This window comes from Annulohypoxylon maeteangense (genome assembly GCF_022496945.1).
Source record: "Annulohypoxylon maeteangense strain CBS 123835 unplaced genomic scaffold GGS22scaffold_31, whole genome shotgun sequence".
Lineage (NCBI taxonomy): Eukaryota > Fungi > Ascomycota > Sordariomycetes > Xylariales > Hypoxylaceae > Annulohypoxylon > Annulohypoxylon maeteangense.
Genome location: NW_025953278.1, coordinates 194516 through 222360, shown reverse-complemented (window position 1 = coordinate 222360; position 27845 = coordinate 194516). Strand labels below are relative to the sequence as shown.

At 44.9% G+C, this 27845-nt stretch overlaps 6 protein-coding genes across 6 annotated transcripts; 3 read left to right on the top strand and 3 right to left on the bottom strand.

Moving 5' to 3' along the window:
• Window positions 1-390: 390 nt before the first annotated feature.
• Window positions 391-749, top strand: GGS22DRAFT_175982 (uncharacterized protein; the record flags this gene model as incomplete). Its single annotated transcript, XM_047963348.1, has 1 exon — window positions 391-749. A coding segment is annotated over exon 1 (254 nt), but the record flags the coding sequence as incomplete, so codon positions are not given.
• Window positions 750-5789: 5040 nt separating this feature from the next.
• Window positions 5790-7816, top strand: GGS22DRAFT_175981 (uncharacterized protein). Its single transcript, XM_047963347.1, has 3 exons — window positions 5790-7015; window positions 7083-7300; window positions 7370-7816. The coding sequence occupies exons 1-3, from the start codon at window positions 6299-6301 to the stop codon at window positions 7518-7520; spliced, it is 1086 nt and encodes a 361-aa protein (XP_047813978.1). The 5' UTR covers window positions 5790-6298; the 3' UTR covers window positions 7521-7816.
• A 2132-nt stretch (window positions 7817-9948) lies between these two features.
• Window positions 9949-11117, bottom strand: GGS22DRAFT_175979 (uncharacterized protein). The gene is made up of 3 exons (XM_047963346.1): window positions 10971-11117; window positions 10737-10853; window positions 9949-10616 (listed from the first exon to the last, which is right to left on the bottom strand). The coding sequence occupies exons 2-3, from the start codon at window positions 10787-10789 to the stop codon at window positions 10394-10396; spliced, it is 276 nt and encodes a 91-aa protein (XP_047813977.1). The 5' UTR covers window positions 10790-10853; window positions 10971-11117; the 3' UTR covers window positions 9949-10393.
• Window positions 11118-12916: 1799 nt separating this feature from the next.
• GGS22DRAFT_100216 (galactose mutarotase-like protein) lies at window positions 12917-14927 on the bottom strand. Its single transcript, XM_047957656.1, has 5 exons — window positions 14547-14927; window positions 14388-14487; window positions 13989-14315; window positions 13412-13922; window positions 12917-13290 (listed from the first exon to the last, which is right to left on the bottom strand). The coding sequence occupies exons 1-5, from the start codon at window positions 14664-14666 to the stop codon at window positions 13203-13205; spliced, it is 1146 nt and encodes a 381-aa protein (XP_047813976.1). The 5' UTR covers window positions 14667-14927; the 3' UTR covers window positions 12917-13202.
• Window positions 14928-16026: 1099 nt separating this feature from the next.
• GGS22DRAFT_198345 (uncharacterized protein) lies at window positions 16027-17347 on the top strand (the record flags this gene model as incomplete). The annotated part of the gene is made up of 2 exons (XM_047966122.1): window positions 16027-16421; window positions 16475-17347. Exons 1-2 carry the CDS (start codon window positions 16167-16169, stop codon window positions 17345-17347), a joined length of 1128 nt encoding a protein of 375 aa, XP_047813975.1. The 5' UTR covers window positions 16027-16166.
• A 1652-nt stretch (window positions 17348-18999) lies between these two features.
• Window positions 19000-22783, bottom strand: GGS22DRAFT_100200 (AEX-3 domain-containing protein). The gene is made up of 5 exons (XM_047957655.1): window positions 22219-22783; window positions 21142-22161; window positions 20847-21083; window positions 20340-20793; window positions 19000-20281 (listed from the first exon to the last, which is right to left on the bottom strand). The coding sequence occupies exons 1-5, from the start codon at window positions 22606-22608 to the stop codon at window positions 19701-19703; spliced, it is 2682 nt and encodes an 893-aa protein (XP_047813974.1). The 5' UTR covers window positions 22609-22783; the 3' UTR covers window positions 19000-19700.
• Window positions 22784-27845: the final 5062 nt, after the last annotated feature.

The window sequence follows — 27845 nt, the reverse complement described above, 5'->3', positions numbered from 1 at the left end:
CCTAACCCTAACCCTAACCCTAACCCTAACCCTAACCCTAACCCTAACCCTAACCCTAACCCTAACCCTAACCCTAACCCTAACCCTAACCCTAGCTTCTACCCCAGAACGAAGCAGGGTATGGAGGACAGGATGGCCACAATTAGCACACTGAACGAGAAAGGCGAGCCACCAGCTGTAGATCTGCCCACCTTCGATATCTTATTTGGAGGAACAGACTGCTTGGGGGGAGCGGGACTCTTTTGCTCTGCGAAGGCATATTACACATTCGTCTCCGCACTTCCCCGACGAGATGCTAAGGTCCTTAAGCCAGAGTCTTACGAAGAACTATTCTGCCCTCAACTAGATGAGGAACTTGAGCAGACCTTTAACGAGTATATCGCATCCTCTCCCGCGCATACAGCCTTTCTTGGGATGCATATTCCGGAGTCGATCAGGAAGACGTGGTCTTTTGCGGGGTTGATATCCAAGGAGCCCCAGAGTGGTCGATTCGGAAAAGGGGCGACGTTCTGGGCCGGCGTTCCAAGCACTATATGGTTTATTGACCACGATACGGGTATTTGCGGGACTGCGATCTGCCAGATCCTACCCCCATTACACCCTGTGATTGTCCAATTGCATGAGGAATTCCAGAGAGGAGTCTTTGAAAAGGTTCAAGGGACATCTAAGTAACGGTAGAATTACCAGTTATATTGAATAGACGCGCTTCTTCCGACACCGCGTAAGCTTGAATGCCGGGAATTAGTTCGGTCATTTAGGTGACGTATGAAGATCCTTAGGAAACTCGCGGTGCCAGTAACTACAGCGTACGAAAATCAAGACTCGCGCATCGTGCCACTACTACTGGAGTCCACTAAGTGCGGGGTATTTACAAGCACTCCGCCACCCATAAGCATTGAATAAAATATCGAGCTCTTCATTTGATCTCTCATTCGAGCAAGTTCTAACTTCAGCATAGGTAGCTTGCTCACAAATTTTCTAATTCTTATTATAGAGCCCTATCATATTACCACCATTTTAAGCCAGGATACGATAAATTGCATCTTTATCATGCGATGTGTGAAAATCCATATTACAGGCTAGACGGTGTCCTCATAGACTCCAGTAGACTAGCATTATCAAAGGAGAGGACATTTAACATCGATGCTGGGTGTTATGGAATTTACGTACTACCTAGTCCCTATTATTACCAACAGGTACGAATAATCGCGCAGAATTCACTACCCAGATACTAGGTAAGTGGCAAAAATCAGCACACATATGTACCTACCATACCTACCTGCTACTCCACGTTGCTTCTCACCACCCTAAGTAAGTAATCTCGCCGTTTTAATAAGTATTCGCTTTAATAATATACTGCATCGCAATGATAGTTATAAAAGTTTAATGTTGAAAATAATACTAAAAGTTATTTTGATAAGTTTACAATTAACGCTTTATTTCAATCACTTCTCCTCGTCATCGACCCCTTAATCTGCCTAAGGTCGGCGACAGGACTGAGGCGCGTAAAAGCAGACACTTTGATATCCGACCAATGTTCTATTCCAAGCAACCTTGCAACCTTATACCGTTTTCGATGATTATAAGTGTTAAAGTTTGGCGAAATATATTTATAATAATACCTATTCTTAAAGCTTTTCTTACATATCTCGAGATTCTGTGCAGTTTTCGTCGAGGGGCTGCCTTATCCTCCTTCTGTCCAATACATCATACGATGACTTGAATATGCAGTAGCTATCTTTTTCTAGTTAGTTGCGTTTACACAAATGTGCGCTGACATGCCTTCTGCTGAACCAAGAGATAGAAACAGACAAGATAATAGCTGGGAGCATATCAGGGATGCGAAGGAGAGGAAGAAGGCCCAGAATCGAATAGCCCAAAGACGTTACCGTAAGCACACAAGCCTCAAGCTATTGTAATTTATTTTGTAATTCTAACAAGTATAGGTAGGTGAGCGTGTTTGAGAACGGGTTCAGATACTCGAGCAGCTGTACCGAGTTTCTAGAACAGGTCTACCTGCAAATCAGACAGAAAATACTACGCCCACACATTATACTCTAGAATGCCCTTCACATTCACCAGATTCTACTGATTCCCCAACACCAATTTCAGGATCAGTTTCCCTAACATCACAATCTTCTTGTCTTACTACATTAGTTCCCGAAAACTTGGCGAGCACGTCCTTATGGGTAGACGTACTACCTAATACATTCGAACACTAGTACCATACGGTCGAAGAACTTCATTCGTCATCCAACACCTCGCCGGGCAAGAGACCCAGTGAAGCTTCCCAGGGCATAGATATGTGGATGTATGTTGCCCCCGATGAATTATTCACTCTGATAAATAGCAGTGTTGAGCGTGATGAAGATATTGATGGGGTAGCCACATTTGAGAACTTGGTAAGCGATATGGAGAACTCCTTGGGAAATCCAGACTCGAGAAATGGATCTGCATGAAGCAGTTGCAGTAGGTACTAGGTATGGTACAGTAAGACTGCCGTCTGGGAAGTACCGCGCATCCATGGATTTAATACATGACCAAGGCTCTGATATTGAAGCGCTTAGAGGAGGGGGACACAGAGATCCCATCTGAGATGTATTTAGTGTTCCAAGTGACCTACGTGTTGGGTCATGGAGACGAGTAGTTAGAAATGGTGTAGTTACTCCCTAGAATTAACAAAACATCATTAGTAGAAATAATTGAGTTACTAACCTTGGAAGTTATTTGATCACAACTGCTACTGTCGAGATATTTACATAAGGAGGTATCTCTTAGTTAAGAATTCTAGATAACCTATCCTTTGTTAAATAAGTTATACGAGAGATTCAGCGGTTTCTCGTAGTTGGTGACACAATAGGTTTGAATTACTTTAATGAATATCTTCTTCACTTCAATTACATTCCAGTCGCGAGAAAGTATATGCGATCATAAAGGCACAAGTACTAACCAACTGGTAATGCCAGGATGTTAGATGGCGATGTTATAAATATAAGCCTACCTACCTAGGTACCTAGGTATTCGACGAATGTTAACCGAGATAGAATAAAATTTTAAGTCAGCCTATTCAATCGTTGATATATCCAAGCAAGCTAATAATTCGCAGTCAGTGACAGGTTTTAAAGCGCCTTCGCGGGATATCATCACCCAGCCAACTCAGGACCTAAAACCTAGGAACCTATACACTTCGTTAATTCCGGCATTATCGGTGATGTTGGATACGTATGCGAGCACCATGACCTAACAAACCACTTAAAGCTGGAAAAAGATGGCGGGTTTTAACGAAGGCTAGCTCCTGATATCTTCAAGTCGCTAGCTTTTAAACAGGCGGGAAATGGTCGGCGTGGTATCAATTGTGAGAGCAGGAGCTAATTGATAATAAGCCTACTTTGCAAAATATCTAGGTACTCATTCTGAGCGTCAAAGACCTTGGGGAGGAGAAGGAGATAACCTGCGCGCTTTCCAAGTTATACTTAAAACTTGCTACCTACTTAGGTATTTATTAGCTAGCTTATACGTAGGTAAGTAGGGTACTTAGTCAAAATTGACAATCGTTAATACAGAAGGGACGGAGTCGCTGGTACCTAAGATATCATAAGAATAGCTCATCGGCCATTATCGTTTACCAATTAACTTAGAGCATAGCTAGAGGTTAAATTGATTTTATTTCACATCTTACGAAAATGTAAGATTACAGTCGTTGTGTTGACCCGATAGAGGATTGAATCAATTGATTAATTGGGGATTGGATATATTTGTATCATTTTGCCGCATTGTGGCTAATGTGCGATGTGGCTTGTTAAGTGCTATACTAGGTACCTCGATACCTGCCTCAGCAAAAAATCGCGCCGGATCTGATGCCGAAGAAATATAATTTTTGTACCTAGGTAGATACCTATTCTGCAATATCGTACGTAAGATCTCTTTGCTAAAGATTCTTAGAATTGACATCAGCCTGGGCTCCGAATCCCATAAAATACGTTTAGAACTTCACTAAGTAATGATTAGTTTGATTAAATTTGTTTCGGTCATCAAGATGACTTCATTAAGATGAAATGGCGGCGCCTCCCTAACTGTTACAGCATATTCGATACCTAGGTCCTACTTAACTAGGTACTAGGTAAAGAGACGCATACCTATCCATGGATCCTCATGGTATGTATTTTCTAGCATTTCCTCTATAGCAGCTGCGACAATTGAAATTCATTGCCCTTCAAAATGTTACATGATGTAGGGTACTAGGTACCTAGCACCTAGTACCTATGCGGCTTAGCATACGAACCCCTCCCATTGCACTACCTAGTAATCCATGAGAGAAATTGGATCGCACATTTGAAAAGATTGAGGCGCGAACAAGACATTTGAGGCTCTTCTCCCGACTAAGGGAACTTCCGGTAGCCAACTAAACAACGCCTAATCCCGTGTACCTAAACGCCACTCAGCGCGAATATCGATCTAGGCCCTTTTAGCCGCCGTTAACAGGTGCGTGGACCCCCCACTATCTTGAAAACGTGATCATACGTAGGTAATTTACCATAACACGTTATAAAACCCTTTTACTCGGAATATATCTGTGAATAGAATTATGTGAGTATTCTTGGTCTTTAACGAAATGAGACCGACGAGTGCCTCGCCATAGAGATGGCCAACAGTGCCGGTAAGAAGGCACCTAGTAAAAGGAGGGGCGATTATCGTGGCGACAAAATGCCGTAGCAATTATATGTTGCACCATAGTCCACGTCACAATACACAATTTCGAAAAATTCCTAGGAATACACCAATTAATACGAAGGTTTCCCCGGAGTTGGATAACAATATGCCCGCTGTTATCGGTAAAGCAGAAGCTTAACTCGACGTGCTCGGGGAGGGAAATAGTGGGATCCATATCCGAAATGTCTCGGCTGGCTGCAGACTGCCCCAGCTCGGACAACTCGGCATGGGAAGAGAGCAGGGGTTACGGCAACTGAATGGGCAGGTCGGTTTTCGTTGCACACGGCATAGATAGTAGTAAGCCAACTGTGTGCTACCTAGTAGGGTCCACGGTATGTAATCCAACATTGTAATCGGATGTTACATGTTCACCCGGTAATAGTTCCAAGTTGTCGAAATGGATAGTCCGCTGATTATGAAATGCGAGATATTCAAAGCATCGGGCAACCGTACCTCTATTCCTCCGATCTAAAACGCCTTGGTCAGGTATGTATGTACTACCTACATAAGTAGGTACCGAGGAGCTGCTCACGCTAGTGATAAAACCAGAGATCGCGACAACATTATGTAAGATGACCCTATGGAAATTGGGGAAAGAGTAGCATAAGGGGTCAAGAATGGTAAGAAGATGTAGGCTCCGAGTTGACCTGCATGAGGATAGGATGGGATCAAAGTTGGAAATGCATTCACGTTGCGTTGTTGTTGCCCGCCTTTTCTATTCTTGAATACCTAGTAGGTAATAGATAGGTTCAAGGTTGTATTTTTTACACTTCATCCAAACTTCTTAGTCACGTCAACAACATCAGCAACGTCAATTAGTCCTTTCCTAAACAGTACTCGCGTCGAACTGTCATGCGAGATCACCGTAGTTTTAAGTTAGACCTTACATGTGATGAACAGCCCTGCGAAGTTTCCCAAGCTTTCTCTCTTTGGTCTGTGCGTCGGTTTACGTGCTGGGGTTTCCCGTTTTCCGTTAGGAAGTACTTAGGTACTTCTTGTTCCAAGATTAGTATGGATATGAGAAAATATTAAAATTGCATATGACTGGACGGATCGTGTTTTTTCCAAGACTTTTCTAATGTGCCTTATAAAATAGTCCAAGTTATATGGACCATCATATTTTCCGTATGCGTTTGTTCAAGTAATTGAGAGATTTCCTTACTTAATCTCTTCTAACTAATTGTTTCAATCGTTTAACGTTCTTCTTCTATCCCCCAACTGTCCAACTGCCTAGGTAAGTAGATATACAAACTCAATACCGTGTGTATGACTGTCTAGTACTGTCCAATTTGTACGGTTCAGTGCACGGTCTCGGCCTGTGCCGGACAGCCGGGTTAGCGCGTTGTCTTGTGTGCCGGAAAACCGATCAAAGTCCAGGGAAATTCTTCAACCGTCATACTTGGCATTCAGGAAAACGGTCGCATTGGACGATCGACTTTCGACCACTTTTACATACTTCTGTCTTTCAAAGGAGAAGTCGGGCGGAAGATGACGAGCCCTTCATTCATTCCATGATTGAACAACTCTCTTTTCCATTCCAGCGCCAGCTACAGCTACTCCAGCTACGCCGTCCACGTCCAACGCGCGCATGATGAGCAGTAGCAGCTCTTCTAACAGCTTCGAGCTCACCACCGTCAACAACAGCAGCAACGGCAGCAACTCGGCCGCCAGGCAAGCTCATGACACGCGGCGTAGCTTCCATCACCGTACGCCGCCGAGGAGGAGGGCTGGGAGGGCTGAAGGCGAGGCAGGGCTGGACTCCCTGCCTCTCGAACTTCAGTACCTCATCCTTTCTCACCTAGATTTATCTAGCTTAGTCACACTGCGACAGACTTACCCGTTGTACCGCCAAGTCATCACTGCTGATGTCGTCCGCAGGCAGTTCACTGCTAGCAACGGTCGCCCCGATCCGGCCCTGCATGGGTGCTGCACTGAGTGTCTATGTATGCCGGGACTAGATCGTCTTATCGTAGATACGACGCTGTCAGAACTTACGTGGCGGTCAATCTGTTTTCGATGCTGGCGTGATCGCTTGAGTCTCGAGAACCAACGTAAGCACTGGCCACTGGTTGAGATGGCCAACGGCGACTACGGCTACATATGTCACTTCTGCACCTGGCCGGTCCACAGCGGCGCCTCAAATAGCAGGATCAAGCAGATGCATGCCCCCTGTAGGGTGAGGCGGGTCGTCGTCGTCGTCTCGTGGCTAATAATGGCCATCATACAATTCGGTCTCGGGATGCTGGCTGCCGTGCTGGCCTGGACCATGTTCCGGAATTCGTCGACGGTCTTGATACCTGCAAGCGTACGGGCTCCTATCTTCCTTTCACTTCTACTCACGTCGGCGTTCTGACGGTTACGGCTTTTTCTAGATCGACTTCGGCCTAGCGATATTGGCTCTCTGCATTTTTGTGGTTCGTGTAGGGACGACGAATGAGCAGACATACACGCGCGCACTCGCCTCAGAGCTGATAATCACGTTTATCCGCATCCCCCCTGTTACTTATACCGCGCGCGAAACCGTTATATCCGAGACCACCCAAGGCGGTCCGCTGCCCAAATTCGGGTTTGGCGTATTTTTAATCAACTTGTAAGTTTATCCGTGGGACGCTCTACCATGATAACTATCGATGTGATACTAAATACGTATCCTCTATAGGATATTCCGTCTTCTAGACATGGTCGGCTACACGTTGCTCAACTGCGGCTATGATCCGAGGAGTATCTTTCTGGGGGGGTTGCCTTTAAAGAAGAAGCTATTGTATGGCTTTTGCACGTTCATGGTATGGTTTGCATTTATACCATTTTGAAAATAGTTGTAATGAATGGCGTGGGCTTCTGGCTCGTCACATCAATAATAGCCCCATAGGGCCACAATGTCGACACATATACTGTCGACCTACATAGCATGTCTTCTTTCACACCATTCTCATCATTAGCATACCCAGGTAGCGTATCCTCGGAGGATATCTGATCGGGCAACTAAATTTCACTATTAGTTAACATTGACCGTCGTCCACCAAATATTCTTAGCCTTCAAGCTGCATATGTCGATCGACACTAGTCTAATGCCAAGCCGCCTAGACCAACTTAGTTATTGTGCTCCCCATGATAGATCTTAAACGATCTAGATGATCATAGGATATCGTGGCTTGTACGAAGTACCGCTGAAGTCCGAATGCCTACCTGAAATCTGATGCTCTGGTCAATTTAAACAGGTCGTTATGCGTCGACATATAATTGACCTTCTAAAATGAACACATGCGACGCAGCTAAGGTACAATGAACCTCCACACGCCTAGCATTGATAAATCAGAAGTTTGCAAGTGAATCGATAGGTATGATTTGACTATCTACGTATCCTAGATACCTAGGTAGTGTTAAAACGCATGTCCGTGCAGCATCACACATACCCCCCAGCCCGTACCCCCCGCCAAATATACTAGGTCAGTGGCTCCTAGCTGATATATTATCGAGGCTCTACACGATCCACCTTATCTATTAGTACCTACCAAGACAGGAGTTTGGGTTCCAAGTATAAGACTATTAGAAGTCTTAATAAATATGGTTTTTAAATCGCAAACATGATAAAACTTACCATCCCATTGGCCTTTATAAATATTTGGATCACAAAGATAATGCCATACCCGGGGGCCTTTAAACATCAGTATATAACTTTATCTTTAAGGTATTAACTACCTAGTAGGTAGTCCTCAGTAAGGTAGGAATATTACCTGGCCCGCCAGGTAAGTACTAGGTACCTAGGTAGGTATACTTGCTACATCTCAGTTTGCCGACCTCTTCAATCTTACGGCAGTCTTGTTTCACGCCAATTTTTTATCAATTTCGCAGCACACAGGGCCATCTCCCTGGGTAGCCTCGCTAGTTTTCGCTCCTGCTGCCTCTTCTGGGAATCTCTTCTCCAAAAATAGCCACCTATCGAGCGTTAACGCAGTTGTGCCATTGAATAGTGGGCCAGGTATGAGAGAACGGTCGTTTACATCAGTAGTAGCTGCCGGGCATGGATAGCAACCACATCTTCGATCATGAACTGGCCGGCATATTCGATTATTGCCGCAGCTGCCAACAATTCTCTATCTAGCACAATTCTATGAGGCGGGTACTTCTCTTCCAATCCGCCGCGCAACGCCATATCGAGCGAGGTTCATGGTGGAATATACGGGCACTCGCAAGCCTGGCCCCCAAGGCTTGAAGCCGTACCCACTCCTTGTTTAACTCTACATGGGCACTCTCAAAGCGGAAATCTGAAATGTTTCCGAATTCCCTGAAAGCAGCATGTATAACGGGAAGATCTTTCCAGAGGCGATCCTAGTAAATTGGTTAGCCTAAATCTCTAATTAAGTAGGTATCTATGGTACATACCTAACTCTAGGTAGGTAGAGATAGGAACAAATATAGCTTAACTTACTCCCCACACGGTAATCTCAGTATCAGGCAGCCACTATAGTTCCTGGATCACCTTCACCAACTTATCCTGAGCAATATCGTCGTACGGAATATGTTGTGAATAGCAGAAGAAGGAGTACCAGAGCCCCCATAGTAAGAAAATTTCCGGCGATTCATAACCGCCCTCAGTTCAGAGTTCAAGACGAGATAAGCTGATGGCTACCTCTTCGGCAGTAAGATCGCTTCCTGGTTGAAGATAATCATTATCGAGATTGTTCATCTGACCTCCATTAGGCCCTAAGCCTGGTGATTTAATCCTCTGTTTAGGTCCCTCCAGCATTTCCCAGGTAATGAAAGTAATTTTATTCTCCATGTTTCAGTGGTGAGGATAGCGTTGTTAGCAGGATGCTTGTTTGTGTTATTTTCAGTTGGAGCTGCCACGACCTATATATACTTTATCACCCAGGTACCTAATGTATCAAAACGATTCAATATCCTTTATCTTGGCGGATGAATAGGTAGGGTGATTAGAATCTTAGATAGAACACGTGTGTGCTGTTCATAGCCTTGCCTTCGGTTGGTATAAATTGGGAGGATAATATCATTGAAATACTGAAGCATGTTCATATTGTTACACTGTAACATGTCTGTTTCGCTCCACAGTCAGACCTCTACCGGAAAAACTTCAATATGTTCAAATGCATCGCACCATACCAAATTACAATTACCTTGTGAATCCAAAAAAGAAAAGGAAAATCAGAAAAAGGAAAGCCACAGCGGGCATAGCGGGAGTACCTGGTACCTATCTGCCTACCTAGTAGGTAGTAGGTTCGAGGTTAGAATCGGCGTAAATCAGATTTCACAGGCTCGAATGATTTACTGAAGTTTCTAAATATGGTCCGCCACTGAGAAATGAAACGTCCATAGATGCCGTAGGATAAAAGAACGATACCTAGTAAATACATCGTGCATTCTTTAGGAATATGCATGTACAATAACTTTAAGCAAAGCTTAAATAGGTACTACTAGGTACCCAAGTACAAACTAATATGCAACTAAACCCCCAAGCCAATGCAATTCCCTCACGCTAACAATGCTAAAAATGAAATAGACACGAAACCAACCTATCCATAAATCATCATACTCTCATCCTAATCATCATAATGCTTATATAGACAATAGATAGTTTAAAAAATTAAAAAGAGAGAGAGAGAGAGAGAGAGAGAGAGAGAGAGAGAAAATACGCAGTGCAGCCAAGAAAGCAACTCGCACTCCATCAATTCTGCTTCGATAACAGGTCTAACGTCATGGAATTCAGAATTGCAGTCATGCGCATGCGGGACTCCTCTTCAGTGAGTGGGGCTGGGCTCTGCAGTGGTCTCAGGTATCGGTCCTCAGCGTGGAGATGCGGGTTCAGAAATCGATCCAAGTTGTAGCTAACATCAACGGGGACATTAATCTTTGGTCTCTGAACTACTTCGGAGCCGACATCTGCTTGACTATACCGATTGGCATTCCATTAGTAATGGTAGATACACGTGCAATTCTTGTATGTAGGTAGTTACTGTAGGTAAAGAGTAGAACCGGTTCAAGGGATAGGTGTTGGTAACGGTACTGACTTTAAATACTGGACAGCACGAGCTGAACCGTCGACTTGGCCGTTGCTTGCCATTTCAAAGGTTGAAGACCAATCGGGAAACCTTGGAACCTTAAAGCTAACTGGCTTTTCCAGCGATCTGGTTTTGGCCTCGTTTAGCGCTCGGCTGCATCCGCTAGCAACGTGGGTAGGGGCAGGTACCTACTAGGTACCTAAGTACCCTGTGGATGGGAATAATCGTGGGGTAGATATGTACCTACTAGGTAGATAAAGTGCTTTGGAGGGGTTTTGTGTTTCGTGAAGGCTTTTTAAGCCTTTTTTTTTTTCAACAACAACAACAACAATAAAACGAGGACGGAATAAAAGCGACGACAATACGATAAACCGAATAGCTTATTTGAGCTTCGCTCTAGATCAGCAGAGGAGAAATTAAAGATGGTCAAAACCATGGGCTAAACCAAGATTTATGTAAAGAATCTCCAAGGCACGGAATAGAAGCCGTCCCGCCTATTCACCGTAACTGCCCAGTTTGACCGCGTGGTATACCTCGTGGTAATTCCACAGTCCATAGTCCAAAATCCACGATCCGACTTGGTCTCAACCCCCACGACACGAAAACTCGGGGCCATGGTTCGCTAGGATAAGGAAACGCCATCTTTTGACGGGTCTAGTATGCTTTCGGGGAATTATATGATGTCATCCTGATCTCCCCAAGTTCGTCGCCTGCATCTAGCTCGGACGGACTTAGTATACCTTGGTAGGATTCATAGCGGACGACTATGAATGGTTAGAAGTTGAGGCTGATATGCTACCGAAAGCTTCTGCTCAGGGTCCAGATTCAGAGTTACTCTAGCCCCCACAGGCGGCGCTGATCCCATTCCCGTTTCGAGAGCTAAGTCAGCAACTCAACCCAACCAACTTTTTGAATATGGGCTGATTTCTTCTCCCTCGTTCGAATCTTAACATGCTGGTAGGAGTGAATTGCTACGTATGAGAAAGGCCGATCGGGCAAACTAGGATCCTCATTCTCATGAATAGCATCATAATCCGGGCTCTTCCCCCTCAAGTACCTAGCGGCTCAGTGCTCGTGACCATGACCCTAGGGTGATCATGTCCCTATTTTCACTAGAATATTGGTTCTATGAGTCCATAGCTACTACTACGGTCTATGAGTATTTAGTCAGAATCGATAGCGGCTTCTCTTCGTTATGATCACTTGGACGCCGTCCTATAAGAAACCCCCACAAAACGACAGCGAGCCACTTCGAAGAAATCCGAAGAATTGAAGCTCACCGAAAGGAAATGACGTCGAATCATTCAGAACGCCACAACAGGCCACTATTTTCACTACTCCAAAGGGATGACGTAGGGGTAAGCCGCAGCCATGAAGTTAACAATCAGACTAGGATACAAAGACACACATTGCTGGCATTGGGTTTTACTTAGCCGGATATCGTACCTAGGTAAACTTCAGCTCCCGAGTCTAGAATCAATGCTGTGTGGGCGTGAATGACCTAAGTCAAAAAGAGACTAATGAATGTAGAGGCGATTTGATAAAATTCAAATGAGACACAAGATTGGTGTTTGATTTTTCCCTCTTAATTGTCGAAGTGACTACGTCATCGACACGACGAGGGAAACACCCCCTGGACGCTTGATGACAAGCTTATGCAGGGTAAAAAAAGACCCCTAAATTTGTGGGATGGGGAAAAGGGATGGATTTCTTAATTGCGATGCTCCGCAATCGCAAAAGCATGCGCGCGCAAAACATTCGATGTGGGATCCTACTCCTCCGGCTCTTCCTCCGATAGCATTTCTCGCAGCCAATCAATTATAGGTACCTACCTACCCTACTTGGTAGTGGAGAAGCGGGTGAGAAAATCGCAATTCAGGCAGATCATAAGGCGGACGCGCTAGCTAGCTACCGCAATGGATGCCTATTAAGATCTATCTTGCCTCCAGCTGCATCCCCACCTGGTACTCAACTAAGCATCAAAGCATCTAATTAATAGTCGGATGCTTACCTACCTAGGTACCTGCCCAAAATACGTCAACGCCAAGTCGCCTCGTCGACACCATCCATGGATGCCTCTAGAAAAGGGAAGAAAAGAGAACAAAAAGGCATATGTATGCCCCAACGGGAAACACGCATCCGTCACACAGGCAGACAGGTCTGGGCTTCAAGCATGGCCTTATTCTGATGTCAAAGTGCATTCAAATCTTGGATGAGTGACTTTGGAGTTCTCAGCATCACATCCAAGGGAAGAAATACGCCTCGTGACTCCGAGTATTGCGTCACTAGAACCTTAAGCTACGCCAAGAAACATTCAAGGTTATCGTATCTGTCAAATCAAATTATAACCTACTAGGTATGTACGACTAAGAACGCGATCGGCTCCTTTTCTAGCAGATACCGCCAATAAGACGCGTCGCACGCGCAGACCGGTCTTTACTCTGATCTAGGAGTTGCGCAATTCTACCCTTTACTTCAAAGGTTTCCGAATGTCCAAGAGCTCTCCCACGAGTATGTCTGGCCTGGTCCGGTAATCTGCTTGTCAACACGTCCCCATTCGGGACTGTGTTTATCTCATGTTAGCTCTCGCATTATGCACGGCTCAATGCCTATTCTTTCGCCTTTGGATCTGAAGACTTAAACGCGACTGAAAAGGCAAGACATAAGAGCATGGGGGCTCTTACTGATTGATGCCGTCGACATAATCTTGTGCCTCAATAGCAACACAAGAGCTCCTTACTACCTTGCGGTTGTCCTTCGTGCCCTGTGTGCTCTTGAGGTCGGCAGTCCCATCCATCCAATTGCACGAGTAAACCACCACTCCAGACTGATCTGTCCGCAGGTCGGCAGTGATGCCGGAAAATCCACTGGCCAGCTGAACGACAGCGGCATCCTCGGGCGCATCGTCGATCAGGAAGTAGCCGTTGTAGCCCTCACAGGCACCGCCGCCGCCGCAGTTACCCGAGAACCTGGAGTCGCCTCGCGCATGGCCTAAGAATAGGCCGGGACGGCTCGCAAAATCGTTGATGCTGTTAGGTTCCGCCGTGGCGATTTTACCAGTGGGTAGCGCCCCATCATCCGCCACTAGATATCGCTTCGAGTAAGGTAGGTATAGCGTGTGATTCCAGATCTTCAACGTGTCGGGGTTCTTGTACGCATCCAAGTTGAAGTAGGTATGGTGGGTCAGCATGAGAGCTTTGCCATTTGAGATCTCAAGTCAGCAAGGTATGCAACCAAGGTACTTTATGAACGATAACGTACGGGTCTTGGCCTCGGGCGACGTCGCTTCCATCGTGATCTTCCACGTGCTTTTACTAACGCTGTACGTAACTTGGCCCTTAACGAGGCCCAGCATGCCCTGAGATGAGTTCGAAGCATCCCGGACGGTGAAGGTGATAGAGTCCTTAGTTGCAGCGCTCACATTCCACACACGATACGACCAATTATTCGTACCACTGTGCAAAGTGTTGCTCCCGTCATTGATCTGCGTTGTATACGTCGTATTATCGATCGTATACTTGCCTTTCCCGATGCGGTTGACATAGCGGCCAGGAATGCTGTTGTACACCGGATGCCCTGGATCCTCCGCTAGAATCCTGGGGTTAGGTATTTCTCTGGCAGCCAGGAGCGCATGGGATCTACGAAAGGGGGTATACTCACGATAGTAATCAACGTCGTCGTATCCAAGTACCACGTCGACGTCCTCTCCGTTTTTATCCTTGACGAACAGGTTTGTGAGCGTAGCGCCGTACGGGATGAACTAAAGCGCGCAAGCGTTAGCGTGTCCATCCACTTCCCTTCGAGGCTTCACCGCCCGACCTTTGCTGTTATTCCCATCGAAGATATAGTATATTTTCCATCTTCCCCTGGGCTTGGAGCTCCAGCAACGACAGATATCGCTGCAGATAAGACCGGAAGAATAGCTACAGAACACCGCATCTCTTCTATTAGTTCCCGTTGGACGAGCTTAGGAGATAGGTAGGTATCGCGGTTGCAGCTTCAAGTAATGGGAGAGGACTAGATAAAAAGCACACGCACGAGACACGCTTCGAGAAAGAAGAGACACTTGGCTTATTACTACCTCTACCCCAATACTGCGATTTGACCCCTCATCCTAGCTATTCCTTTAAATAGCTACCGCGGGGGGATGGGCAGCATGCTGACCGGTGCGGCTAGCTGGACCGCGCGCGTAAGCAGAGCACTTCTGACTCGTACCATACCGAGAAAAGCGACTCGGGATTAGTCTGGGGTGCATGGTGAAGGGGATGGGGATGGGGGTAAAATAGCCTGATATGGCAACAGCCAGTAATTTCATGAAGCTGCCCGGCTTCCCTTAGTAGGAATAATTAGAACAACACTCAGCAGATTCGGGGTAAATTCAACCTTAAATATTAAATAAACTTGATGTGGGTTTGGCGGCTCAAATGTTCTCGCCATTAAGCCATGGGCGTGTTTGTCTTAGGCGACTTGGCATAGCCGGCTCAGCAGCTGGGGCATATTCATATAAGTTCATATAAGCCGTGGAGCTTCCAAAAAGCCTCACGGCATTCAATATAAGGGGCTAGGCCAACTTAATTCTTCAGTCACAGCATTAGTACCTACCTATGTTGTAGTCTCCAGCTTTCTAATTTTATTATTCAAGACTGCCAGGTGAGTTCCGAGGTTAGTATAAGGTTGTATCAATAGGGGTACCTACATACCTAGTAAGGTAGATAACAAGTTATCGACCTCCTATAGGATTAAATTTTGGGATTCGTTGCTAATGCTTCTCATTATAATGTAGGTACCTAACCATTAACCTTGCATGTTTCTACCATAAATTCTCCCAGAACCGAACATTTCCCTACCTATACAAACTAGGTACCTATTCACCAACTTTTGCATGTGAATGATATCTTGGTACCTATGGCAAAGGAGTCTTCAAGACTGGAAGTTTGGGGAGTCATATACCACCTATGTATAAGATGGACTGTCTCATGTGACTCCTTGCCTCGTCAAAATAAATAACCAAGTATACCGCCGCAATGAATCAATAGGCATGTTTGTACCGTATGTTTGATATTGCATTAGGTAAGTAGCACTTCTATAGCACGTTTACGCCAATTAGATCGGCTTGAAACACAATACACATAGAGAGACGCGTTTTTTTGTTCCATCTTCAATAATTGTGAACGTTTAAGATCAAACAAAGCAAACATAATATATTGAGACGAAAACAGTATTTACACAAATCAGATGCGCATGTCTTTGTTCTCTATATGATGTGCGATGGAGTGCCACATTGGATTTTCCAATAAAGGGGCTGTAACATTCCTGGTCGTCGCTGGTTTTTTTTTTATAAACCACCTCACACAAAATAAATTTGGAGCTCATCACTCTTTCGACAAGTATCATACGTGTAGGAACGAATCGCCGAATTAATAGATATCATTATTACAAATGGCTGATAAACGCCTTACCGATGGGCAGCCCATTTATACTACGAGTGGGAAAACAAGACTACAGCTGGAAAGGGAAAATCAAGCTCTATGGAAGAAGTCTGAGGATCTTCGGAGACTTCTTGACCATCTACCCGACAAAGATGCACGTATCCTCGATACAAATTCCGCACAAGAACTTGCGGGATTACATAATCTTATACACAGGGTGGCGGCTAAAGTAAATCCTGAAGTTGATGGACCTAGGTTTTCGCAGGTAAGCTAAAACTCGGCGCGTTAATAGTATGCTTCGCTCATCAACACCCTCAGTCATTCGATAAAATAGAAGGCAATATTTTCAGACTGGCCAGCGATTGGATGAAGACATATGGAGATGGTACACCGCGTAACAAAGTTTCCGCGACGAGATCTAAGGCGACAGAATGGATGAGAAGATTCCCGGATATTGTCAGGCTATCTCGATACGACCCGAACGGTACGCTAGTAATTCAAGCTGCGGTTACGCGATGGTTACACCTTGAAATCTTTTCTAGGGATTTATCGGGAATTTTCCCAAACGTGGAAGAATTGTTCGATGCTTTTTTCCTAGAGAGGGTAGATAATCCCAAGCGATCCGTGCTGGAGCAAAGACGATGGTATCAGTTGACCTACGCAAGCATAGTAGCCCATCCAGACTACCCACAGGCGCGTGAGACTCGAGAAACGGAATTGGCAACAGATCTTGAGCAGCTCTTTTCCTTCTTACACCCTGATGTCGAAACGTATCAGCGCGTGCTTTCAGATATCATCAGACCTGCGATGAGCCTCCAGGAGCGAACGGCCCTCACGGTACAGCAGCCCGCACTCAATTTTTACGACATTCCGACGAACCCTACGGCTGAATATCTTGAGCAATTCGCAAATACGGCAGTTGCCGCGCTCACGTGCGTGGATGCTACTAATAATCATCGTAAAATCGACTTTACCGAGGAAAATAAGGGGGCGTTGGCAAAGACCGTGTTGCCAATTTGCAGTCTAAGTCCTGTTATCACTTTTAGAGAAATAGAGATGCTTGGGGGGGTAACCTTATCTCATCGTGGATTCGTCGTGTGTACCAATGGAGACGAAGAAACCAAAGCAAAGCACTTACTGGGGATCAAGCCTAGCATCTTCTACGAGTGTCTTGTACCAAACCAAATCTAAGCAACAGATCGGTGGCAACATATAGGGGTATGATCCTTTGGGAAGGATAAGTAAGTAGTAAATGGAGTGACAATATCTCTTCAAGTCGGAGATGAGGACTTTGTATCTGAATAGGTAAAGAACGTTTTAATAGAAGGCTTCTGGAAAATGCCAGTATAAGTGAAGAATACCTACCTAGGTATATAAGTCTCTTTTGTCCACATGCCTACCTAGAAATGATGCTATCTGCTTCGTCACAGCGTCTAATAGGAAGAGTGATGAGGTCTATAGGTAATAGAGTTAATGGTCCAACATTAGGTCTTAAAACACGCCAACGTTACCCTCTAAGTGGCAAGAATAGTTAACACGCTCAGTTGCCTCGGCTAAAGTTTCACTCATACTATGTAATTATCTATGTACTTGCAGGTCTTCGGTTAGGATAGGTAGGTACGTACGTCTATCCACCATGGCTCGTAGTTTCTACAACACAATAGTTCTTCGCAGAAACCATTTGGCTCGGAACGCCTTGCTTCAACGGCGAAGTTTCGGGGATATGTAAGACCTGGTATAATCGAATAGGATAATAAAGGTTAGAGTAGAAGAGCTATTAGAAAGATGCTTGAAGGATTCTACCCACGAAGTCCGCACAATAGCTGCGCAAGCCAATCTACTATATATAGTAAAGAGGCGCATAATAATGAGATGGTGCAACATGCTTCTAGGTACCCAGGAAAAGATATGGTAGCCCTGGAGATAAATTAGGTTAATCCGGGTGGTATGCTGTAAGATACGCTGTACTTCGTGCTGCACCTATCGTGTACTGTATGTGTAATATTGAAATGGAAGTGAAAGAGGGGTAAGCCTGGATGTGGCTAGTATATATTCTGTACTAGGTACCTACTAGGTAGTTGGCACCCACGCTTACATAGGTACCTACATGTATGGAGTTGGGGAGTAACCTTAAAAGTCCGGTGGACACGAAGCACCTACTAATACAAACTTTCTAAACTGTTATGAGCACCTATAAGTAGGTACCTACAGATGATCAGTGCCTACCTCTATAATCAATAGCTTTAAATGCAAGTAAGCAAGCTGACAAGGGATTACGAACTACTATGTACCTACTATGTAGGCCGTTCACCGTAGATGCATCCGACCTATTCTAGAACTACGCTAAAATCTCGTTGCTTTCCCGATTTCTTCAAATCAAAATCCGATTCGCGCGGCACGTCCGTAATATCCCCAAGTCGCCCCGTAGACTCTGGTCTTTGCGTTTCCGTATCGAGCTCAACAAGCGGTGGGCAGCCCTGTTTCCGCCCTGTAAGGCCTAGAACGTCTAGGGAGGTGCGGGTTATCCCGTTGCGCTCAACCCCTTTCCTAGCAGAACCATGGCTGATCAGCCTCATAGTGGACCCAATTATCGTATGGATACGATAATTGGGTCCACTCACAGCGCAAATCCGCTTTGCCCTACAAGTGTTACTAGGTAGTACCACTAGGTACTTCGTACCTACCTTACATTCAAAGATTTAGTTGTGTGTACAGGTCTACAGTACCTACATACCTAGTACCCAGCAGCCCAGGTACCTAGTTATACGATCAGATCGAATCACTAACTTGTAATATCTTCTAGATTGCATACCTACGAATACTTCCATAGATATATACCATCCGCGATGGTCAAGTAAAATGAATTTAGGGACATGAAATATAATGTGGAAGACAAGGAGTAATTTGATTGTCTTCAAAGCAGCTAATCTAAATACTTCAGGCTGAGGTTCAAGAAAGCGGATATCATCTAAGGAGCCACAAAACCAAAACGTGACGACAGAGGAATGAAATCACGAAGCTGAGAGTAAGTTGGCATAAACTGCATAGTCAAAGTATCTCATATTTGCCCAGCACTGCACGAAAGATACAAGCGGCAGTAATTAAAGGTAAACGCATCCATCATCCTCGACTTTGGACAGAGAGCATTTACCGATATACACAAAAGAGACAAATGACTCCTCCGTCATGTCTTTCCCTCACGTCTCCAACTGCGTAACCTGGTAGGCATATTTACGCCTAACGAATAGACTACCAACTCGAGTTGCTTTTATCTCAAGGAAAATTAAGGCGGAGTTTGAAAAAGGTAAAAAATAAGTAGGAAACGCAAAGAGCGAAAATCCGAGAAGACTCTTCGTAGAGTAGAACGCCGTAGAAGTCCACAAAAAACAGATAACCAGAGGTATAAGCAAAAAGTCCATATGCACAGGTATTGGAGGTAAAAAAGATATAGACGACTTGTCCTCCTTAACAAAGTCTCTCAGACAGAAATTTTCGAAACGTATCGCCACCGACTCCATACATGCACCAAGTCAACACCCCAGCTTTAGCGAGTGCCGCCCAGAGCACTTATTCTGGCACCGGATGGACGGTGAATCAGGCTCTCAGCATGCTTCCCCACGACACCCGGCTCATGAGATACAGCCTCATTCTCGCTGCGCTCAGCTAGGTCATCTTCGTCATCCTCGACAATCTTAGTAGGAATGTCGTTGTGGATGCTGTATTGCTGACTTGCCCGCTCAGGGGTAGTCATTGTTGACGCCATCGACATCGAGGTACTGCTCCGGTTGGGGATTAGATCCGGAGTGGGAGGGATGGAGGAGGCACGCCCGGAGGGGTGCAGAAGACTATCGTCGCCAACCTCGGAAGTGGCAGCCGAGTGATCGTGGCCGTCATTGCTAGAGGCCGTGGAGAGGTTGCTTGCACGACGGGGTGATCTGGATGATTCGATCTCGGCATCTTGGGCGAGCTGCAAACCCTCCACAGCGGCTTGACATTGCTCGGCAATATTCCGGATAATATGAGAGATAGCATCAGTCTTATCCTTAAGGTGGCGATCGGCCACGTCGCTGAAGCTAGCAGTAGAAACACGCTTGCTTGCTCGGCTAGCATGTTTCAATAAACGGTCTAGGAAATAAAATGTTAGCCTCCGAGAATGACCCAATGAATTGATATTTCCGCTTACCATCACTTGTTTCTACTTCATCTTCTTCATCAAATCCTTCCTCAATCTCACTGGTCAAGTCATCACGCGTAGTCAATGACTGAACTAGATGTTCCATGTGGTGAGACTGGCCACCAATCAGACTACGTAGATGAAGGACGACACGACGGGCTTCGTCACGTTGTCGAACGATGGTAACGTTAGTATGTTGAAGTGCCGCAAGTTCCTTCTTGTTTCTCTTGCGTTCCCGCTCAAGCTCCTCTGCAATCTCTTGTTGCAGCACAAGGGCCTCAAGAGCATCGTCTCGCTGCTTCTCGGTGCCGGTGAGACGCACAGAAAGACGAGCATTATCATCTTTCTGTTGATCGATGAGGCCAGCAAGTCGTCTATTCTCCCTCTTGTGGGTTTCGATCTTTACCTTGAGATCCTGGGTCTCCTTCGTGAGTTGCTCGGCGAATGCTTGGAATTTAAGGAACTATTGTTCACATTAGCACTGTGCAGCAACTCTGCTAAAATAAATGTTTGTACCTGTTGTTTCCAGCTCTCCAACTCTTCTACCAGGTAGTTGTTTCGCTTCGTGACCTTGTTAAGCTCGGTGTCCATACGGCCCTTAAGGTTAATGAAATCTTGCCACGCCTCCAGAGCATCGCGAGAATATTGGTTACGCTCTCGGACAATCTCATTAAGATGTCTCATCGAAACCTTCGTCATTAGGGGCTTCTTAACCGAACCCCCGAAAACAGCCTTCAAACCAGTGTTGCGGCCCTGGGTCAAAATATATTAGCGTCACTAAACGTTTATACGATGGGGATAAAGCACGTACCAGCTTCTCACAGACATGATCCATCACTGCCATGACGGCGTCCTGGTTCCACCACTCGGGGTCCTGAATAGACTCGACCTCCCCGCGCATTACGATGATTTGACCAGCAGGCACTAGCTTACCACCGCCGTATGCAGAGCGTAAGTGCTGAGGAACACCAGACGGCGTGACATCGCCATTCAATGCCTGAGTTAGTCGAGTAACAAACTTGTTACGCTGGTTTGCGTTCAAGGTAGTTGGCGGGTTAGATGTAAGCACGAAGTTGCGGTCCAAATCCACGACTAGTGCGTCGTTCGGGGCAGTGAATAGAGATCGACATTCGGCCGTAATACCAAGTATGTACGGCCCTGGTTCCTCCACCAACTCCTTGGCGTGGCGAGCGTGTACGACTGGTACGTAGAGACCACTCCATTCATAGACTCTAACACAGAATCGAACAGTCTCGGCGGCCATAGTCAACATCGCAGGGTAGTGGCTCACAAATATTATACGCCTAGTAGGTGATATCGCGGCCTCAATAACGCCTACGATGTTTGGAATCGAAAGACAGGTCCATAGCGGCCACATGGCGAAGTTCTGAAATCCTGTCGGCGAGGAGGGGAACTGGTAACAGAGAGCATAGTCTTTCATGTCTATTCGGACCAGATCGTTCAGCCTCGGTGCAGGGAAACTTAGAATACGCGACACTTCTTCAGCATGAAAGAGGTTTGTAGCCTTATTCCAGTGGATCCACATTCCTCGCAAGTAGTCACCCAACAAATTGTAGAGGGGGTATCGAGAAAGGAATGATAAGCAGTAAGGAATCCAGTAAGTCTCGTCGGGGCTGTCGTAATAATCCGTCTCGGTGCGCTTCCTTAGGTCCCTAATAGTGTCCGCCCTCTTCTCATCAGCCCTCGACCAAACCCGTAGACATATACCATAGAGGGTGTGAGATGAATCTTGTTGAAGGACAAATGCATGGTGGACGCAGTGAGGTTGGCTGCGACCAGTGCAGATCTCGACATCATGAGGGAAACAGGCCTAGTATAGCGAGTTAGCGAGTACAGGAATTTCCGTCCCCCCTCCAAGATTACGTACCCTCATAGCAGCATGTAAAGATCGCGCGACTTCATTGTCTTGCTCAAGACGGGGACTGCTTCCCAAGATCTCTGGTAACCAAAATTGGCCAACTGCCCCCTTCATGTGGCCAATTTTGCCCTGAGCTGGTGAGGGAGCCTTGACCCATTGGGATGGCTCTCTTCCAACACCGCAGACCATGTAGGCATGGGTCAAAGTCTTCGGGGTTCGTTGTTGAGGTTTCCCATTAAGAGTAGAAGGAATCGGTTGGGTGATGCGAGAGTGGAGAGACGATGTCCTACTGGGTATTATCAAGTTGGTGTCGCCTTGATCGCGTGTGCTGGGTCGGGCATCACGTTCGCTGGTACGCGGGCGCGTGAAGGAGGAATGCGTGTTAAGTGAAGGTGCCATGATGAACCCGGATTAGATTACTTTCCTTATCTTGTTAAAGGTCTTTTGGTTTCTATTTCGGATTCCAATCCTCTCGCAACGGTAACCAGACGAAATCAAGTTACTGACCAGCCCGGATCCAAATCGATTACCAAAAGATAATGGTTCGAACCTGTTCCAATTAAGGAACCTCCCGTGAGTTGTTTTCCGACCTGGAGGATCAGAAACAAGCCACCAAGCCAGTACTCATCGACTGGACGAGCAGCAGCTTGCTGTCAGAATAAGGGTGACAGAATGTACAGTCTGGCTGCAACTTCTCAAGTGGGGGGGAGTAGAGGAAATAGGTGGGAGGGATGGTGGAGGAGATGTCGCTCAAGAAAAGGGAAAAGGAGAGACGAAACGTGAAAGAGAATGAATGGTATTGGTATTATTATTGCGTGGTAGAAAAGGGTGTGCGTGTCGGGTACCTAGGTAGGTAGGTAGAGGTGGAAGGGCAAGAAGGGAGATTTGCGCCGATAGACCGAAGCAATGAGAGTCAATGCGCGCTCGAATTGCCTCTTTAGTGAATTGAATTGAGCAATACAAGCTTGAGGACCCCCCTGACATTAGAAATAAACGATAAAATAATGAACAAAGGCCTAGGATGTGCTAGGAGAACACTATAGATGTATTAATGTATTATTATGTGCGTGTTATGTAGTATGTAGCATATCGACAGTGACGAGTTGTGACACGACCAAACGAGGAAAGCTTCAAGAAAAAAATCATAGACCGTCGCTCCAGCTGCTGCCCGTGTTACAATTTGCGAGGGACGGGGAAATAACAAGTGGGTTTCGACGGCCGAAAGTGGTACAGGTCGTTTAGCGTGCCAGGGGATCGGCACTCAAAGAGGTGACAAAGGGACTATGTAACGAATACCCTGCTGTAGGTGAAAGAGGCCTTGATGCGATTAGTGCCTGGTTTAAACTTTGCTTGAGAGATGCTACCGATTGTTTCATCAAAACTAACGTGCCCGACTATAGATGTAACAGTTTTTGTGTATCTAATACCTTCAAGGACTATTTTGACAAGGGGTATCAAGCTATCCCCTGGTTAGACCAACCTTTTCGTGCAACCAAGAGCCAGGGTCCCTAGCAATCTCAAAATTTAGGTCGGTCCACCATATTTCAGATATCAGCCAATAAAATAATCATTTAAGGATGTAAAGTGGGACGACGTGGGAGAACTAAGAGCTGCTGCAGCTGTAAAGCCCCGAAATGGCCTACCTAAGAAGAAAGGGGTCCGCTGCCAGCCCGTTATCATGAAAGCCACTCCGAAAATCATCATCGAACGGTTCACCGTCTAACAAAAGCAACAATGACATAGAATTTCCCAACGATCGAATTAAGCTCATGCGCATCGAGATGCTACCGCTTTTTAGGTTTATGCAATGATAGACACCTAGCAAGAAAAGGTTCAACGATTAACAGAAACATTGACTCTCACCAAATAGCCTATGATGGTGAGCTGGATAAGGTCTAACATTAACACAGAAGAAAATGGGGCTTTCTTTCCTACCCACTCTGAATAAACACAGTGTGAATTAAATGGAGTATAACAACCCGGAAGGCAGTGAAGCCTTTTCAAGATATTCCTCGTTGACCATGTCATGAATGCTATGATTATATTGTTCGACGTTTAATATATCCTAAGTCATAGAAAAGCTGAAAGTTGCGACGGGAACAATGAAAATATATATTCTTTTCAAGCCTAGGTTTACGAGACATTAATGTAGGTACGTAATAGATATCGTGAAGATTCAAGCGCCGTCTTAAGAGATAAGTCCGGTGAGAACACGGTATGTGATAGCTTAAACTACTACTGGCTCTCGGTTATTCAGCTCATCAGCTTATCAGCGACTGAAAGCCTCAAGCGACCTATCTACATACTAAGTTGTGCTTGCCTTAGTAGGTATTCTACAATCCTAGTTTAGAAGTCTCGGTCAAGAACCAAAGACAGGGGAGAAGGAAGTGACACAGTACGGAAAATAATAGTTGAATGAATGAATATGGAGTGCATACCTAGGAATAGTGAAGGTATGACAATATCAATGTATAAACTTGCATACTACAATACATATTCTATCATTTAATGCTCTTTTTATTTCACCTTACAATATCAGCACCCGTAAAATCTCCTACTATCATCATTGATCGACTTTATGATCTATTTAATCAGCTTTTGAAGTGAAGGGCTATCATGTACTAGGTAGGTACATATGTACCTAAATACCGAGGTATGCAAGTAGATATTCTTCATTTCCCACTCCTATGTTATACATACGAACTTATGCACGCTATGACCCACGACAATGGTTCATCCCTCCATTGCCCCTCCATTCAACGTAAACAGTTTAAACACTTTGACAAGAAACACGGCAAATCCTTTAAAAACGTGGACTAATATTATGAGGCATATTTCCTACACACCTACCTACCTAATAGCTGGACAATTCAGTTCCTGAGCAATGGACTTGCTCTCCTCGATAATACATACTGCTCTAGATCACTTCACACGTGGCATAATGGACATACTTGCGCAAACTCAACCGCGGATTGGGTACCTAGTAGGTCAAACACCAAAGTATTCTCTAACATCGAAATAGCTGCAGATGCAGATGCAAGGCGGGATGCAACACTACTGCCCGGACGCGCTGTACAATTCATACGAAACAGCTGCCGGCATCAATATTAGCATGCCTCCGCCCACCGAATCGACGGCTTCAGGCGTATTAATGTTTCGGAATCACATCAGACCTCAACCGCTATGTAGGCCAAGAACGCCACTACGATGCGCCGTGATGATATATTTTACCAATCGGTTCAGTTGCGACTTGCAGAAGCTTGCTGACTGATCGCCCCTCATACATCAGTATAGGCATAGTACAGCGTAGACTAGGAGCATAAGAAAAAGAGATATGCAAGGGGATGGGATTAGAAGAGTTATGTTAGTAAAACCTATCCCCGGCCTTGCAACTTTACCCTGCTCTTCCTACGTGCGATAACTTTTGAATCACACATCATCGTTGTGATTTTGACATCTTGTCATCAGTCGACTTACTATCACATTACGTCGCAACTATTAGGTCAATATGAGTCCTAAAATTCCCCGGCAAGCTAAAAAAAAAAAAAAAATACGGAATGTCACTATCACTATGCAATGACAAGTCAACAGCGTATCTTTTCAAAGCCCAGTTTACCGAATAATATTTACCTTGTGGCCGCTTTAGTTGATTACCTTAACGTTTAACCAACCACCAAGGCAGGTAATACACTAATTGGTAGCTAGAGAACTTTTGAAGCAATGAGACATTCACTAAACGTTCCAGATATGATCACCGCATAAAATTGACGGCCGATCCCACGTGTTTCAATATAGTAATTCCCAGGCAACTAATACTACACAAACGTATTAAATCAAATTACTAACGATATTCTCACTACAGCTTTCTTTACTATTAATGATATTTAATACTTCTTGCCTCCTTAAGGCATTGTAGGCTTGGAATTCTACATAATAGCACTTAGTTACGTATGGATACGTTATCAGCTTATACCTAGGTAGTAATAAGAATTACCTAGTAAAGCCTAGGACCCGCAGTATTTGACTCCAATGTTGATTGGGATCTTGGTTTACCCCTGGTCTAGCTTCTTTAAGACGTCGTTTGGCTACATTCGCCTAACGTTAGCGTCCAGTTAAAACTAGCGTGCGATCCGAGCTTATGGCTAAGTAGGTACTAGGTGGGTACTTAAAAACTCCCCCACGTGATTGTTTCTCAGCTTGGCGATCCGAACCTAAAGTGTCGGCATCAATAAAAATATCGCTTCTACTTAGGTACTAGGTAGGTATGTACATATTTATTTCTTCTTGTTTTATTTCGAGCGAACTTGAAACATACCTACCCATTCCTTTATATCATTATTAAGAATATATTTCAACCTACCTAGGTATATATATCTAACGTCCCAGCAGCGTGTCGACATAATTAATGGTACTACTCCTGTGTTTGAGTTGACAAGGGCGACTTATTAAGGTGTTAAAATTACCTTTTTTCATCGCATACCTCCCTAGACTTATCCACGCCAATTACATCGACATTTCTAATGGTGTTCGGATTTCCCCACGAGTTCAACGTTGAGCTCATCGCTTGATCATTTTTAAATCGAACACCGCGAATATTTGAAGGTATTACTCTCGTTGTTTTCAGCGCCTCCGTTAAAATGATAAATACTTACCTAGGTATGTAACCATATCTTTAACCGGTTGGTTGTAATTTACAGCATCTTGCGAAAATTGCTGGCCTTTTGCGTTCAATTTCCGCCGCGATTCCAAGGAGTCTCCAGACATGTGTCTCTTTTCCCGGTGAGTCCCAGGGGTGTTGGTTAGTTGGTGTTTGTTTAATAGGTACCTAATAAAGCTGGCCTGATCAACATGGTTCAAGATACGCTTAAATCATATATGCATTTCTCGATTGATATCTTAGAATATTACTTATTTTTCACGTCTCAGGTTTAAAGGTTAGGTAGATTAAGAGGTCTTCTCTTATTACTAATATACTAAATGTATAATAATTATATAGCCTTCGTCTTCCAAAACTGTAGTCACTGGGGTTATTCACTACTTAATTAACATATTACGTGAATATCAAATTGAAACATCTTTACTTCAAGCCTTGTTTAAAACTTCCCCATCTATCGGTATTTAAATTAACTTTAATGTGTATACGTCGTTCCTATACCGCCAGATATGGAGGTAACTACCCAGGTAGGTACATACCTACCTACCTATGTAATTAGACGCGTACTTGGATTATATATGTCAAGTTCGAGCCCCTAAGCAAACAATACACCTTCTGGGGCTTCTAAAGGCATACTAGTATCTCTGGATATCATATCGGGAATTGAATTATGAAATCGATAATGGTTTAGAAGTGCTCGCATAGAATGCCATAGATAAGTAGGTAGGTACCTACAGTGACCTTCCAGGTCAGTCCGGACGCCCCACATTTGAACTCCTAACATGCCAAGCCTTTCTGGCAGCTGCAATCTGAATCTTCAATTTCAAGATCAAATCTCGCAACGTATAAATGCGTTTAATTAATATAATTTTTTCGAGATCATTAAGTTCTCAGTGTACTTCATGGAGGAACGCCTTTTTAGAATAAAAAAACAGTTAATTATGAGAAGTAATTGAGTTAAAATAAGGGGCACTCAAATCTT